The 17,057-nt window shown below is 48.5% G+C and overlaps 1 protein-coding gene across 1 annotated transcript in view; it reads left to right on the top strand.

Annotated features, from left to right (window-relative positions):
- Positions 1-420: 420 nt before the first annotated feature.
- ABCC1 (ATP binding cassette subfamily C member 1) overlaps positions 421-17,057 on the top strand; it is a 193,206-nt gene continuing 176,569 nt past the window's right edge. Inside the window, exon 1 of the mRNA XM_025370697.1 lies at positions 421-634. Within this exon, the coding sequence (XP_025226482.1) occupies positions 587-634 (48 nt within the window). The 5' untranslated portion in view covers positions 421-586. The remainder of the gene's footprint in view (positions 635-17,057) is intronic.

The raw sequence follows: 17,057 nt of genomic DNA, 5'->3' as shown, positions 1-17,057 counted from the left end.
CTCTCTGCACCTGGGTTTCTTCCTGCATGAAAGTGGAGATAGTACAGAATGAAATGAGGGCGCAGCTAAGGCGCCCAGCACACTCCAGGCAGGTAGGGGGCTCCGTTCACGTTATTTTCCCCTGGTTACGGATACTGTCGTTAAACAGGATTTGAAAAGTGGTCGCAAGCTGTGTGGCCCCAAAGATCCTAGGCGCTTCCGGAAGACTAGCCAACGCTCCCCGAGCCACTCCGCAAGCGAGTGGGCCTGGGCCTCGGAGGATCCGGGGTGGGGGTGGCGCGGCGTCCAGGCCCTGGGCGCCGAGAGGTGGCGGGTCCGGCTGCCCACGCCGAGACGCGCGAGGTGAGGCGGGCGCCGGGGCGGGGCGGGGCGGGGCGGGGCGGGGCCGCTGCATCCCCGTGACGCGCGGGCCAACCAGGCGGCGTTGCGGCCCCGGACCCGGCTCCTTGCGCCGCCGCCGCCGCCTCCGCAGCCAAAGCCAGCAGCCGGGCCGGATCACCCACCGTCCGGTGCACGCCGCCGCCCGCGCCAGCAGCCGGGCCGCATCACCCGCCGCCCGGTGCCCACCGCCGCCCTCGCCGCCCGCATGGCGCTCCGGGGCTTCTGCAGCGCAGATGGCTCCGACCCGCTCTGGGTACGTGCGGGGGGCCGCATGGGGCCGGCGGGACGGAGGGAGGGAGGGAGGCCGGCGGGGACGGAAAGCACCGGGCCCACAGCCGCCTGGGGCACCCCGCTCCCTGCTCTGCGTCCGGCCTTTGGGGCCCGGGACTCCCACGTCGCCAGCGGCCCAGCCCCTTTCGGGGGTGCAAGGCATAGAGGAAAACTTGGGTGACTCAGTTCCTGCGGAGCAGAGCGTGGGGGGCCGCGTGCCCAGTCCTGGGGTTTTGGAGGGGAGGGTCGGGCCAGAACCTCCGGGAGGAGGCCTTCCTGTTTTGGGGGTTCCCGCCTCTAATTAAAAACAACTTTCCAGGGAAGGGACGCTAGAGATGGGGAGCGGGAAGGGGGTGTCTCTCTCCTTCTGTTTTCCCATCTTTTTTGTGGTTAGGGTCCCCCCTTTTCACGAAAAATAGTGTGTGACCAATGGGGTGAGCTGGGGAGGGGTTTAGATTGTAGAAAGGGACTTTCATTGTCTCCCCGAAGTTGTCGTACAAGTCACATTACTCTTCTGTGGTTACCTAGCTTTGTCTTTTTTGTTCTTTCTGCTTAAATAGTGCGGGAGAAGTTTGGGGGAACCAGGGAAGAAGGGGGGTGTTCACCCTTGACGTGCCCCACCTGACCCTCGGCTCGAGTCACATTTGGGGTGCAGCTGAGGACGCCCAGGACCCTGGTAGCTGTGGTGCTGCCCTCCCTTCCCTGCAACACGTGGAGCTCCTCTCTGGGGATTTAATCCTGGCAAATTTTCTTCGGTAACGTGGCCTGCGGAGCCTGACAGGGTTGGAGTCCACTTTCTGTGGTTTAAGCCTCAGTCTTTTGGGCTTCAGCTTCTCCGTAATGCGATTTGCCTTTTTGTTCCAGGAAGGCACTTCTGTTTCGTGCTGTCTTGATTATTGGTGAACGCAGTAGGCAAATCTGGACACGACTGTTTCTCTCCTCTTTTGTTTAGGAATTAGGAGAAACAGCCGTGGTTCTTAGGAGCTGGTGATTAGCATCCGAAAATACTTTCTTGTCCTGTTTTGGGGGCCTTTCCATGAAGGCTGCATTTGGAATGTTGAAAAGTCATCCTCCAGGGCCCCACTGGAGGGTTTGGTTTTGTTTGTTTTTTTTAGTAGGGTATCATTATGTTTAATAACCTACCACATTTTGATATGTCTCCCATTTTAAGCCAGTTGGGGTTGGAGAGTGACCCCAGGGGTGGAAATAGAACACGGACTTTGCCTTCAGGGTCTGGGAGTGATTGGAGCCTCTTTGCAAATGAACTTTTTTTTTTTTAATCAGGGAGAGGAAAACCTGTGGATCCCTTGTTACCAGGTGTAATAACAGCAAGATGATTTTTTGCAAAGATTCACATGGTGATCTGGGTTCGGGTTGCTGTGAATTCCGGAATATTCTCTTGTTTATTTTCTTCTGCATTGAGGAGGGGGCAAAACAGGGTGAACATCCATGACGTTTTGTATCAGGACATACTTTATTGATGGCAACTGGTAGTTGATGGCTAATGAGTGTGTTTGGGGTGCGCTTTGTTTATCTTAAACTGATTCACGAAGTCCAGTTGTAATGTTTTTAAAAATTTAATTAGTTTATTGTTTTCCTTCGTTAAGGACTTTTTTGCCACAGAAATTGTCAGGTGGCTGGGTTTCGCTTGGGTGTAATTGTAGCTGATTTCTGCCGCTGGTAGGTAGGTACCCCATCTGGTGTTTGACCTTGCATATTTCTGCTGTCTGGGTTCCAAGACTTGCTGGAGGTGCCCTGGAACCAGAATTTGAGAGGAGGCAGCTGGGGCCTGAGTGGGAAAATTAAAATATAATTAACTGAAAGGTAGAAAGTAGGTAGTTGTTGCGTTTTTCTTTTTCGAGACATCGTCTCACTCTGTCACCCAGGCTGGAGTGCAGTGGTGTGATCTCAGCTCACTGCAATCTCTGCCTCCCCGGCTCAAGTGATCGTCCTAACTCAGCCTCCCAGGTACCTGGTACTATAGGCATGTGCCACCACACCTAGCTAATTTTGTAATTTTTGTAGAGACGGGGTTGCACTATATTGCCCAGGCTAGTCTCATACTCCTGGGCTCAAGCGATCCTCCTGCCTCAGCCTCCAAAAGTGTTGAGATTATAGGCATGAGCCACTGTGCCCGGCTGTTTTTGTGTTTTTCAAGGCAGCGTGTTCAAGGCCAGGAGCGACTGGCCTCCCAGGCAGTCAGATAACTGTGTGACCTTGAGCAAGCCACTTTCCCTCTGTGTGCCTCATTTTCTTCATCTATAAAATGGGACAGGAGCCAAAAATGTGGCAGCCTTCTAGGGTTGTTGTGAAGAGTCAATGAGTTAATCTTGTAAGTGGCTCAGCTTGTGCCCTGCACAGAGATAAGCAATGGCTAGTGTTAAATATTATTTTTTCCAAAGATGAAGTTGTGTGTTTCAAGCTCCTTGTTCTTCCTTTGGATTCCCCATTTCTTCAGCTGGTGGAGATGGGATTGGGCTATGGAAAGGCAGTGAGGCACTCGTGCCTGACTCCTGTTGTGACCAAGGTCATGTGCTTAGAAGTCAAGGTTAGTGGGCCTCGTGTGACTCTGTCAGCGCTTTGTTCCTGGGCCGCTGTCTGCCTCTGAGCCACGGGAAATGTCCAGAAAACCCAGAAGATGGAAATGGCCCATGATAAGGGTTCTGTTGACCATTACTCACACAGATGTTCTGGGAAGAAAAAAGGAGAACTTCGCTATCAAAATGGAAAATAGGGCCTGAGGACAGGACACAGCGGCACTTGACTTTCTTTTCTCACGGGAGTGGGTCTCTGGAGATGGGGGTGGGACTGGTAGGAGGGGCTGCTTTGTGGTTGAGGTTGGAATGATGGTTGGAAATATGGGCCTGGGCTTTTTCGTGAGTTCATTTAAAAAGAAAAAAAAAAAAAAAGGCTGGGCGCGGTGGCTCACGCCTGTAATCCCAGCACTTTGGGAGGCTGAAGCGGGAGGATCGCTTGAGGTCAGGAGCTCAAGACCAGCCTGGGCGACATAGATTGACCTCGTCTCTACTAATAATACTAAATTAAAAAAAAAAAAAAAAAAAAGCCAGGCATGGTGGTGCGGCACCTGTGGTCGCAGCTACCAGGGAGGCTGAGGCAGGAGAATCAGTTGAAGGCTGTGGGGGTGGAGGTTGCGATGAGCTAAGATCACGGTCACTGCACTCCAGTCTGGGCCACAGACTGAGACCCTGTCTCAAAAAAAAGGGCCAGGTGTAGTGGCTCATGCCTGTAATCCTAGCACTTTGGGAGGCCAAGGCAGGCAGATCAGAGGAGGTCAGGGGTTTGAGACCAGCCTGACCAACATGGCGAGACCCCATCTCTACTAAAAATTAGCTGAGCATAGTGACTCATGCCTGTAATTCCAGCTATTTGGGAGGCTGAGGCAGGAGAATTGTTTGAACCTGGGGAGAGATTGCAGCGAGCTGAGGTCGCACCACTGTACACCAGCCTGGATGACAGAGAAACTGTCTCAAAAGAAAAAATTGTGTTTCAGGCCCTGTGTAGAAAAATTGGAAATTATGGAAAAGCAGAGAAAATAACTTGGTATTAAGCAGTATCGTGTGGTGGCTCAGAGCAAATTCGGCTCTGCTGCTGAGGCAGTTTACTTCTCTCTGTGCCTCAGTTTCCCTATGTGGGATAACATAGTAGGTAGTGAATAGCGGTGACTTGAGGAATAAGTGAGTGAATCCTTAGCGAGGACTTAAAATGTTGCTGCTTGGCAACAGTGCTCAGTAAAGATCAGTGGTCGTCACCACTTGGAATTCTCCAGTTAATTTTTGCTGTTGCACCGACTGCCACTGGAGAAGACCAGAAGGAAGCTGAAGGTGTGTGTCACCCTCGATGGAGTGAGCTGGTCCCAGGGTTGATGTGCACGTCTGAGATACTCTGTGGCATCCACCAACTCAGTAACCCCCTGAATATCTGACTTAGCCGCCAAGAAGAGTATCTTAGAAGCTATTAGAAATTCCTCTTGGGGCTAGGTCTGGCCTTGGAGTCAGTCTGATCTCTGCTTTAATTCCTCCCCTTGGCTCAACAACAGTCTATGAAGAGCCAATTTTTTTCCCTCCCCCAAATGTGGCTTTGGTTTTCAAATCCATCCCTTAGCCTTCTCCCACTTCCTCTGTTTTCCCCTCCCCACCGCCCCCCACCTTTTTTTTTGAGATGGTGTCTTGCTCTGTCATCCAGGCTAGAGTGCAGTGGTGTGATCTCGGTTCACCACAACCTTTGCCTCCTGCGTTCACGTGATTCCCCTGCCTCAGGCTCCCGAGTAGCTGGGATTACAGGTGCCTACCACCACGCCTGGCTGATTTTTGTATTTTTGGTAGAGACAAGGTTTTGCCATGTTGGCCAGGCTGGTCTTGAACTCCTGACCTCAAGTGGTCCGGCTGCCTCAGCCTCCCAAAGTGTTGGGATTACAGGCATGAGCCACCGTGCTTAGCTTGTTTTCCCCCTTTTTGACTGCTCCTCCTTCCAGACCCTTCCTTATGGATTGTTAGAGTGGAAAGGGATGTCAGATCTCAGGGGGCCATCCCCTCCACCCACCCTGTTTCATGGATGTGGACGCTGAGGTCCAGGATGGTGATATGACAGGGTGCAAGGTGGCAAGGTGAATGGCTTTGGGAGGAGATGAGGGTGACCCAGGAGAGGCCTGGGCAGGAGTGAACTCAGGGTTCCTGGTCCAAATGGATTCGTGATTCAGGCCAATCAGGGGCGGATTCAGGGTTCCTTGGCCAAATGGAGCCACCGCAGCCCCTAGGGGCCTTGCAGAAGGCGGCTGCAGCCTGTCCATTTGGCCAAGACTCTCCTGAAGGGTTGTGTTCTCTTTCTCTGATGACAAGCTCCGTTTGTGATAGCCTGGAGGAGGTGCCTTGCCTTTGGGACCTGGTGGTGGATGGGGGGGAAAAAAAACCTTTTCTGTGTGTGGACACAACTTTTAGGAACTGATCTCTCTATGTGGGTGTCTCCCACGGACCATGTTCCTAAAGAACGTGAGCTTCCTCTTCCCATCTCAGTCTCCAGCTTTGACTTCTCCTTCTCTCCTCCCATTCCTATCACATCTGTCAGCAATTCTTGTTGCCCGTTGCCTCAGACGGCCTGCTTCTCATGGCTTCCCCGGCTTCCACTCTGGCTCGAGTCACCGTTGGCCAGTTCCTTGATTTGAACAGTCACCTCAGTCCAGGCACCGTGGCTCATGCCTGTAATCCTGGCATTTTAGGAGGCCAAGGCAGACGGATCATTTGAGGCCAGGAGTTTGAGACCAGTCTGGGCAAAAACCTGTCTCAACTGAAAATATAAAAATTAGCCGAGACTGTTGGTGGGCACCTGTAATCCCAGCTACTTGGATTGACCGAGCCTCGTGGTGGGCGCCTGTAATCCCAGCTACTTGGGAGACTGAGGCAGGAAAATCTCTTGAGCCCAGTGGGGTTGGAGGTTGCAATGAGCCAAGGTTTCACCACTGCGCTCCAGCCTGGGTGACAGTGAGACTGTCTCAAAAAAAAAAAGAAAAAGAAAAAAAAAGAAAAAGAAAACAGTCACCTCTTCGCTGCTGTGCCTACTCTGCCCTTGACCCCTACAGTCTAGTCTTGACCCAGCTGTCCCTTTTCTGCTAAAACCCTGCATTAGTTCCCCATGTCCTTGAAGAGGGTACAAGCCGAAGGGCTTACAGTGACCTTGAAGGCTGGGCAGCATCTGTCCCCTTTGCCTCCCTGAGCTCCTCCCTGGCTGCTTTCTGTCTCACTCTCCTAGGCCACGCTGGTGGCCAGGCCTGCCCCTGCCTCAGGCCCTTTGCACTTGCTGTTTCTCCTACCTGCAATGTCCCTCACCTTCAAACTTTGTTCAGGTGTCACCTCAGACATCCCGTTCTTTCCCTCCACTAGCAAGTCTCTAACCCCCATCTATACCCCCAGTAGCACTTACTGCCTTCTAATACATGTAATATTTTGCTTAAGTATTGTGGCTACTCTGTAAACTCCCAGCAAAAGGTCAGCTACATAGGGGTGGGGATTTTTACCTGTGTTTGTTTATGGCTGTAATCCCAGCACCTAGAACTGTGCCTAGGGCTTAGTAAATAACAGTTGACCTTGGAACAATTCAGGGGTTAGGGGTGCTGATGCCCCATGTAGTTGAAAATTTAGGATGCAGCGCAGTGGCTCACACCTGTAATCTCAGCACTTTGGGATGCTGGGGCAGGTGGATCACCTGAGGTCAGGAGTTAGAGACCAGCCTGGCCAACATGGTGAAAGCCCATCTCTATAAAAATTAGCCAGGTGTGGTGGCTCATGCCTGTAATCTCAGCATTTTGGGAGGCTGAGGCAGGCAGATCACTGGAGGTCAGGAGTTCGAGACCAGCCTGGCCAACATGGTGAAAGCCTGTCTCTACAAAAGTTAGCCAGGTGTGGTGGCAGGTGCCTATAATCCCAGTTACTTGGGAAGCTGCGGCATGAGAATTGCTTGAACCTGGGAGGCGGACTTTGCGGTGAGCTGAGATCATGCCACTGCGCTCTAGCCTGGGTGACAGGGCAAGACGCTATCTCAAAAAAAAAAAAAAAAAAAAGAAAGAAAATTCAGGTATAACTTTCAACTGCCTAAAAATTTAACTACTAACAGCCTACTATTGACTGGAACCAAGAACATACACAGTTGATAACACAGATTTTGTTGTTGTTTTTTGGTAGAGATGGGGATCTTGCTATGTTGCCCAGGCTGGTCTCAAACGCCTGGCCTCAAGCTATCCTCCTGCCTTGGCCTCCTAAAGTGCTGGGATTATAGGCGTGAGCCACTGCACCTGGCCTAACTCATATCTTGTATATATATTGTATACTGTATTCTTACAGTGAAGCAAGGCAGAGAAAAGAAAATGTTAAACTCATAAGAGATTTTTACTGTTAAGTGGAAGTAGATCATCATAAAGGTCTTCATCTTCATGGTCTTCACGTTGAGGAGGCTGAGGAGGAGGAGGAGGAAAGGGAGGGGTTGGTCTTGCTGTCTCAGGGATGGCAGAGGCAGAAGCCTAATCTGAATATAAGTGGATCTGTGCGGTTTAAATGTGTCTTGTTCAAGGGTCAGCTGTGTTCGTTGAATGAATGACATGAAACACTACCATGGCTTTTGGGCGGTGTCAAAACTTCTTTGTAAGGATTTTAAGGATGAAATCACTTAACTGTCTGAAATGGATACTCAGATAAACAGAGTACTCCAGCTTTCTCATCAGATGGCTTTTTAAAAAATTATTTTATTGTATTATTATTTTTTTTTTAAGACAGGGTCTTGCTCTGACACCCAGGCTGGAGTGCAGTGGCACGATCTCAGCTCACTGCAGCCTCAACCTCCTGGGCTCAAGCAGCTCTCCCACTTCAGCTCCCCAGGTAACTGGGACTATAGGCACACACCACCATGCCCAGCTAATTTTTATATTTTTTGTAGAGATAGGGTTTCGCCATGTTGCCCAGGTTGGTTGTGAACGCCTGAACTCAGGCTATCCGCCTGCCTTGGCCTCCCAAAGTGCTGGGATTATAGGTGTGAGCCACTGTGCCTGGCAAAACACCTATTTCATCTTGAAAGATCAGAACAGGGTTTGTCCACCCCTCTTTTCCCAGGACTCAATGTCTCACACACAGTGGGGGCTCAGTCAATATTAGAATTTGAGTGTTTGAGGTATGAGTTCCAACCTAGGGGTTAGATATAGCTCACCACTGTGCTGGTTTGGCTTGATTTTAATTATAGGAATGACTGTGATTTTCAGTTTTATTTACTTATTTATTTGAGACGGAGTCTTGCTCTGTTGCTAGGCTGGAGTGCAGTGGCGTGATCTCGGCTCACTGCAGCCTCCACCTCCTGGGTTCAAGCAATTCTCCTGCCTCAGCCTCCCCAGTAGCTGGGGCTACAGGGGCCCGCCACCACACCCAGCTAATTTTTGTGTTTTTGGTAGAGATGGGATTTCGACCGTGTTGGACAGCATGGCCTCTATCTCTTGACCTCGTGATCCGCCTGCCTTGGCCTCCCAAAGTGCTGGGATTACAGGCATGAACCACTGTGCCCGCCCTCCAATATTTATTGATTGGCGGATTTCATAGAAACATCTGGGATTTCTGGCTTCCCTTGAAAAATCAAGTTCTGCTAGCCCCAGGCCCACATTTATACATTGTAGTGGTCTGCTGAGGCTGTCCATTTCTGAGTTGCTCCAGTTTGCCGCAGTCCCCACCCCTCCCTTTTGTTGCTTTAATTTAAAAGCCAAATGTTTGTTGCCTTTATTTTATTTTATTTTATTTTTTTGAGATGAAGTCTTGCTCTGTGACCCAGGCTGGAGTGCAGTGGTGGGATCTCGGCTCACTGCAACCTCTGCCTCCCAGGTTCCAGTGATTCTCCTGCCTCAGCCTCCCGAGTAGCTGGGATTAGAGGCCCGCACCACCACACTAGGCTTGTTTTTGTATTTTTTAGTAGAGATGGGGTTTCACCATATTGGCCAGGCTGGTCTCGACTTCCTGACTTCAAGTGATCCACCCGCCTCAGCCTCCCAAAGTGCTGGGATTATAGGCATGAGCCACCATCCCTGGCCTGTTGCCTTTTTAAAATTGTGCTTCCTCACACGTGGTCTGCTTCTCTCATTGATGGAACCCACTTAGCACCTGTTGGTGTCTGAGTTGGCATCTCCTGCTTTGCAGGCCAACCTTGAAGTAAACATCGAATTGGTATGTTGGTTTCAGATTTTCACGGCAAAGTAAGGCCTAGCTTTGATGATCAGATCTTAATGGTCAGTACAACTCCAGCTTGTGAAAACTTGCCCAAACATTTTGCCAAAATTAATTAATGGCCGGACATCCTGAGGCAGGCTTCCCCAAGCTTAGCAAGAAAACTGGGATAGGGTGGCATGCCTGCGGTGGAGGAGTGGTGCTGTGTACCTGCACTTACCTCTTTGAGGCTGAATGGTTGAACGGGGCCTTTGAGGAAGCTGTCTTTTGGGGGTGGGGACATGGAGCACAGTTGCTCAGTGTCGGCCCCGTTGACATGTAGGCCACATCATTCTTTGTGGCCTGGTTGCCGTTCTGTGCAGCGTAGTCTTAGCCCCAAACCTCGCCTCTACCCCCTAGTAGATGCTGGTAGCACCTCCCCTTGTTGTGACAACTGAAAATGTCTCTAGATGTTTCCAGATGTCCCCTGGGGTGTGAAATCACACAGCTGCTGGTGTGGAGGAATATGGGGGAGAAATATGGAGCAAGACCTTCCTCCTCATCCTGCCTTTCCCTAAGAGGTTGTGGGCTGTTGAAATTCTAGTGTAATTGGCTTACCGGGGTTGCCTTGGAGAAGCTTAATGAGACGTTAAGGAGGTTAAACTCCAATTAGCTAGAGAAGAAACTTGCAGCAGTTTCTTTTTTACTGAGGGCTGTGCCTTTTTACCTTTTTCCATTTTTCCAGTTGGAGTTGTGACAGTTCGTTCTCCCCTGGGAAAACGAAGATGGCTTTCTTTTTCTTTTTCTCTTTTCTTCTGAGACAAGGTCTCCCTCTGTCACCCAGGCTGGAGCGTGGTGGCACAATCACAGCTCAGTGCAGCCTCGATCTCCTGGACTGAAGCGATCTTCCCATCTCAGCCTCCCAAATAGCTGGGACCAGAGGTGCACACCACCATGCCCGGCTAAATTTTTGTATTTTTTGTAGAGTCAGGGTCTTGCCGTGTTGCCCAGGCTTGTCTCAAACTCCTGGCTCAAGCGATCCTCCTGCTGCGGCCTCCCAGAGTGTTGGGATTTACAGGCGTGAGCCATCATGCCCAGCCGAAAATGGCTTTCTTGAGAGATCAGCTTTGAAGCTCCTTTATTTTAAAGTGCCCCAGGAGAAGTGGACGATTACCAAGTTGAGGTTCCCCTTAAGTGTCCCCTTGGTTTAACTGTGGGATTCATCTCCTGGGGAGGTTGCCAAGTTCTGGAAAGTGGGTGTTAATGACCAGGGAGGGCGGCTCTAGGCTTTGCATCCTGTAACCCTCAGGTAGTAATTGAGATATTTATGGAGGTTTTCTCTTCCTCTGAGTTTTCTGTGTGAGAAACCTCAGTCTAGGGAGGGAGGCTCTAGGCTAGCATCCTGTAACCCTCAAGTAGTAATCGAGATTTTTATGGAGGTTTTATCTTCCTCTCTGTGAATTTTCTCTCTGAGGAACCTCAGTCTACCTTTTATTGGCCTCCTAGGTAATACTTGCTTGGAGAATATGTATGATGTCTAAGTCTTCCCAGTACGAGAAATTTGTGCGGTGATTGATTGATTGATTTGATGGGGTCTTGCTCTGTCACCCTGGCTGATTGCACCACTGCGCTGCGGTCTCGACCTCCCAGGCCCAAGCGACCCTCCCAACTCACCCTCCCAAGCAGCTGGGACTATAGGCATGCACCGCCACACCCAGCTAATTTTCATATTTTTTTGTAGAGATGGAGTTCCACTATGTTGCCCAGTTTGGTCTTGAACTCCTGAGCTCAAGCAGTCCTCCTGAGCTCGTGTGGCCTCCGAGAATGCTGGGATTACAGTTGTGAGCCCCCAAGCCCGGTCTCATGTGGTCTTTTATAGCCCTGGGTTCATTGTCTTGTTCTTCTCACACTGTTTTTCATTCATTCATTTATTCAATCGTTAATTGAGCATCTACTGTGTGTTGCTGCTGTAGACACTGAAGATGCAACAGTGAACAGGACAGACCAGGCCCATGTTCTTACGGGGTTTATACACTGAAGATGACCAAAATGATTTCAGATGCTGGGAAGTGCTGCAAAGGCTTGAACCGGGAAGAACTGGATGAGGTGCAAACTACTACAGAGGGATGTCCACAGAAGGCCTTTCGGAGGTGGTGGGGTTTGACCCGAGAGCTCAGTGGCAAAGCTGGCCATGCAAGGATGTGGGGGAAGGGAGTCCCAGCGTGGGAAGCGAATGTGCAAAGGCCTTGAGGAGGATCATGGTGTGGTTAAAGTATGGAAGAGTTTAACTCAAAGGAACTGCAGAGCCCATCTCATAAAAATCTTGCCTGGAGCATTCTGCAAAATGCATAAAGCACTAACACAATGGCTTGCAGTCCTGGAAATTCCAGGGCAGGCACTTACCAGCTCGGCAAGAAGTAGAGCAATGCATGGTCCCTGGCAGAAGCATGAACCTCCTGATCTATTTATGTTTGAGTGACTCTCAGGGTTTTTGTTTGTTTGTTTGTTTTTGTTTTGTTGTTGTTGTTTTTTTTAAATAGATGGGGTCTTGCTCTGCTGCTCAGGCTGGTCTCGAACTCCTGGGCTCAAGCAGTCCACCCACCTTGGCACCTCCAAGTGCTGGGATTACAGGTGTGAGGCACTAAGCTCTGCTGAATGTCAGGTCTTAAAAATTAAGTTTATATTGTTTTACGAGTCTCTCTTCTTTCTCAGAACCTTAACTGAAATGTTTGCAATCAAGACCCACTTGGGTTTCCCCACTCCCCAGTTGCCTTTGATTCTCCGCCAAAGGCTTATTAGTAAGATGATGAGGTACTTTTTTCCTGTGGTTAAGAGGACTTTCTATAGGTTGCTAGAAAACTCTTCTTTTAAAAAGAGATGTTGTTGAATTGATCTGGCTGGTTGCAGGAGGAAAATCTCACACTGCAACTTTGTTGATGGTGCTATTACTTTAAGGTGATATTCTAGAAGAATATAAAGGGAAAAGTGAAAGTTTTAGTATGTTCCACCCTGCCCTTTGTTCTCAGAAGTAGCCGTTGATGATGATGGTTTCGTTGATGATAGTTTCTTGGGTGTTTTTCAAGAAAACTTTCAAGCATATGCAAATATATATGCAAGAATGTCTTCGTTTGTGTGTATATGTTTAAATATTCATTTTTTCCCTCCCTAGTTGGGTATTTTAAATACTGTTTTGTATCTTGTTCTCTTCACTTAACTAGTGTTGATTTTCTTATCATTTTAAGCCCATGCAAACTGAAAGTAAAAGCCAATCAAATCACACTTCTTTTTTTTTTTTAAACAAGCCACACATTTGCTTGTTAAATGGCTGAGCCGTGTATTCACCCAGTCCCATCTTGGTGGCTATCAGGGTCATTCCCAGTTCCTGGTTTTTTTTGCTGTGTTAAGCAGTGCTGCATTGAAGGCACATGCATGCAAATATATGTAAATGATTCAGCAGAATAAATTTTCCCACAGGAAATTGCTAGGTTGACAGTATGTGCATTTTGAAATTTGATAGTTAATTGTCAGGTTACTGCAGCAGTTTATACTCCCACTAATGGGCCCACCAGCACTTATTAAACACCTGTTGTATTCCTGCCACATCAGAAAAATTGAGCAAGCTGGGAAGTGACCAGGCCCATGTTGCTTGGCTGTGTGGGAGAGGGCTTTGCCCAGTTAAGTTAAACCTTACTTTCCAGAGGTCAGAAGATCAAAGCAGGAGCATGCTTCGGTTTTGTTCAGTTTTTTAAAAGATGTGCTTAAATTTTAAACATTTTTGGACTTATTTTAAAAATTGCTTTCAAATCAATAATTTAACAATGTGTAAAAATATTACTAATAATCTCACCATGCTAATGTCACTCTGATTTTTACACCTAATTTAATTGCAGAGTTTTCTGATCACAAAAGTGACATGTATTCCATATGACAGAACAAACAATATAAAGATACTTAAATAAAGCCTGACCATGGTACTGGTATTAGTTTGTTCATGCTGCTGAGAAAAAATACCTGAGATTGGGTAGTTTATAAAGGAAAGAGGTTTAATTGACTCACAGTTCTGCATGGCTGGGGAGGCCTCAGGAAACTTAACAACATGGTGGAAAGGAAAGCAAACATGTCCTTCTTCATATGGTGGCAGGAGACAGAAGTGCAGAGTGAAAAGGAGAAAAGCCCGGTATAAAACCATCAGATCTTTTGAGGACTCACTACAAGGAGAACAGCATGGGGGAACTGCCCACATGATCTAATCACCTCCCATGAGGTCCCTCCCCCAACATGTGGGGATTACAATTGAGATTACAATTCAAGATGAGATTTGTGTGGGGACACGGAGCCATACCATATCATTCTGCCCCTGACCCCTCCCAAATCTCATCTTTCTCATATTTCAAAACACAATTATGCCTTCCCAACAGTTCCCCAAAGTCTTAACTCATTTCAGCATTAACCCAAAAGTCTACGTCCAGAATCTCATCTGAGACAACATCTAGTCTCTTCCACCTATGAGCCTGTAAAATCAAAAGAAGTTTGTTAGTTCCCAGATACAATGGGGGTGCAGGCATTGGGTAAATACACCCATTTGAATGGGAGAAATTGCCCAAAACAAAGGTGCTGCAGGCCCCATGCAAGTCTGGAATCCAATAGGGCAGTCATAAAACTTTAAAGTTCCGTGATTATCTCCTTTGACTCCATGTCTCACATCCAGGTCACACTGATGCAACAGGTGGGCTTCCACGGCCTTGGCCAGCTCTGCCCCTGTGGCTTTGCAGGGTATAGCCCCCTGCCTGGCTGCTTTCACAGGTTGGCATTGAGTGTCTGCATCCTTTCTGGGCACACGGTGTAGCTGTAGGTGGATCTGCCGTGCTGGGTTCTGGATGGTGACCCTCTTCTCACAGCTCCACTAGGCAGTACCCCAGTGGGGACTCTGTGTGGGGGCTCTGACCCCACATTTCCCTTCTTTACTGCATTAGCAGAAGTTCTCCATAAGGGTTCCACCCCTGCAGCAAACTTCTGGCTGGACATCCAGGTGTTTGCATCCATCCTCTGAAATCTAGGCGGAGGTTTCCAAACCTCAGATCTTAACTTCTCTGCACCCACAGGCTCAATACCACATGGAAGCTGCCAAGGCTTGGGGCTTGCACCCTCTGAAGGCACAACCTGAGCTACACCTTGGCCCCTTAACCATGGCTGGAGTGGCTGAGCGCCAAGTCCTAAGGCTGCACACATGGTAGGGGGGGCCTGGGCCCAGCCCAGGAAACCCTTTTTCCCTCCTCGGCCTGTGATGGGAGGGGCTGCTGTGAAGATTTCTGATATACCCTGGAGACATCTTCCCCATTGTTTTGGAATTGGGCTCCTTGTTACTTTTGCAAATTTCTGCAGCTTGAAGTTCTCTTCAGAAAATGGGTTTTTCTTTTCACATTGTCAGACTGCAAATTTCCACTTTTTTTTTTTTTTTTTTGAGATGGAGTCTCGCTGTGTTGTCCAGGCTGGAGTGCAATGGCTTGGTCTCGGCTCATTGCCACCTCTGCCTCCTGGGTTCAAGCAATTCTCCTGCCACAGCCTCCAGAGTAGCTGGGACTACAGGACTACAGGCATCATGCCTGGCTAAGTTTTGTATTTTTGTAGAGATGGGATTTGACCATGTTGGCTAGACTGGTCTCGACTTCCTGACCTTAAGTGATCTGCCCGCCTCAGCCTCCGAAAGTGCTGAGGTTACAGGCATGAGCCACTGCGCCCGGCCAGTTTCCACACTTTTATGCTCTGCTTCCTCTTGAATGCTTTGCTGCTTAGTAATTTCTTCCACTGGATGCCCTAAATCATCTCTTTCAAGTTCAAAGTTCCACAGATCTCTAGGGCAGGGTCAAAATGCTGCCAGTCTCTTTGCTAAAGCATAGCAAGGGTCAGGAGAACAGCACGGGGGAGCCGTCTCCATGATCTGATCACCTCCCATGATGTCCCTTCCGTTAATATGTGGGCATTCCAATTGGGATTACAATTCAAGATGGGATTTAGGTGGGGACACATATCAGTAATCTGTCGGGCTAACCAATAACCAATGTATTCTTGTATTCTCTCTTTGAAATCATATAAATATTCATAAATTTAAATAACTTATTTAGATCAAAATGGATTATGTTGTAATCATTACTCTGCTAGGTTTTTTTTTTTTTTTTTTTTTTAAATTTTTAAATTTATTTTTTGTAGAGACAGGATCTCCCTATGTTACCCAGGCTGGTTTTGAACCCCTGGCCTGAATCGATCCTCCGGCCTTGGCCTCCCAAAGTGCTGGGATCAAAGTGTGTTAATTTGATAGCTAAAAATTATTTTCATCTGCATTTCAATTACAGTTACAAGCTATGCATCCTGCAACATATTTTCCAGCAATTTGTGTATTTTCAGTGTGTCTTTCTGTGTCCTTTTTGGGTATGCCTGGACTAGTGTGTCCTTTTCTTATTAGTTTGTTGGGGCTCTTGTTATTTTGGGACCTTTCCTCTTTGTCCAACATGTGTATTTTATAAATATTTTGTTATGGGCCATTGTTTTCCTATTGGCATGTTAACATTTGAGTCTTGTTCTTGCTAGTATGTAGTTTTGCAAGGTTACATTTGTAGCTTGCATACTATTTTGTCTCCTGTGTTTTTATTTACTCTAATAAGAATTTTCCCATGTACCCACATAACCTTTTTAATTAAACCTATAATGTCCAATCAATAGTTCCCTGTGTTGGTAGGCTATACTTACATAATTATTATCTCTGGTTTGACATTTGGGTTGCTGTGTTTTCTTGCTCCCTTTTCTTACTATTTTTGAGACGGAGCCTCGCTCTGACACCCAGGCTGGAGTGCAGTGGTGCGACCTCGGCTCACTGCAGGCTCTACCTCCCGGGTTCACGCCATTCTCCTGCCTCAGCCTCCCAAGTAGCTGGGACTACAGGTGCCCGCCACCATGCCCAGCTAATTTTTTTGTGTTTTTAGTAGAGACAGGGTTTCACTGTGTTAGCCAGGATGGTCTCAATCTCCTGACCTCATGATCTGCCCACCTCGGCCTCCCAAAGTGCTGGGATTACAGGGATGAGCCACCACACCCAGCCACTTGCTCCCTTTTTTATTTTTTTGAGATAGCATCTCATACCATCACCCAGGCTGGAGTGTATTGCACAGTCTTGGCTCCCTGTCACCTCTGCTCCTGGGTTCAGGTGATTCTCCTGCCTCAGCCACTGGAGTAGCTGGGATTACACATGTGTACTGTGATGCCTGGTTAATTTTTGTATTTTCAGTAGAGATGGGGTTTCACCCTGTTGGCCAGGCTGGTCTCCAACTCCTGACCTCAGGTGATCTGTCCGCCTCCTTGGCCTCCCAAAGTGCTGGGATCGCAGGCGAGAGCCACCACGCCTGGTCTTTTTTATTTTTCTTTTAAAGAAAACACTGTCCTGAATACCACACGGGTAGAGTGCGTATTGGCTTATTTCCTTAGATGATGATCTCAGGAGTGGAATGAATAACATGTGAAATGGCTTCACTCTAGCCATTGTCTTATTTTCTAAAAGTGGGCTGGCCCAGCTCACCATTCTAGCAGAGTCTAAGGTTACTCTCTGCTGTGCTTATTATTCAGAGTGGACGGTGGTGCATGTTAATGTCAGGCACAGCCGGGCACGGTGGCTCATGGCTGTAATCCCAGCACTTTGGAAGGCCGAGGTGGGCAGATCACGAGGTCAGGAGT

Source organism: Theropithecus gelada, chromosome 20, assembly GCF_003255815.1.
Source record: "Theropithecus gelada isolate Dixy chromosome 20, Tgel_1.0, whole genome shotgun sequence".
NCBI lineage: Eukaryota > Metazoa > Chordata > Mammalia > Primates > Cercopithecidae > Theropithecus > Theropithecus gelada.
Note: the sequence above shows the minus strand (reverse complement) of the source record. Positions and strands in the feature narration are given on the sequence as shown.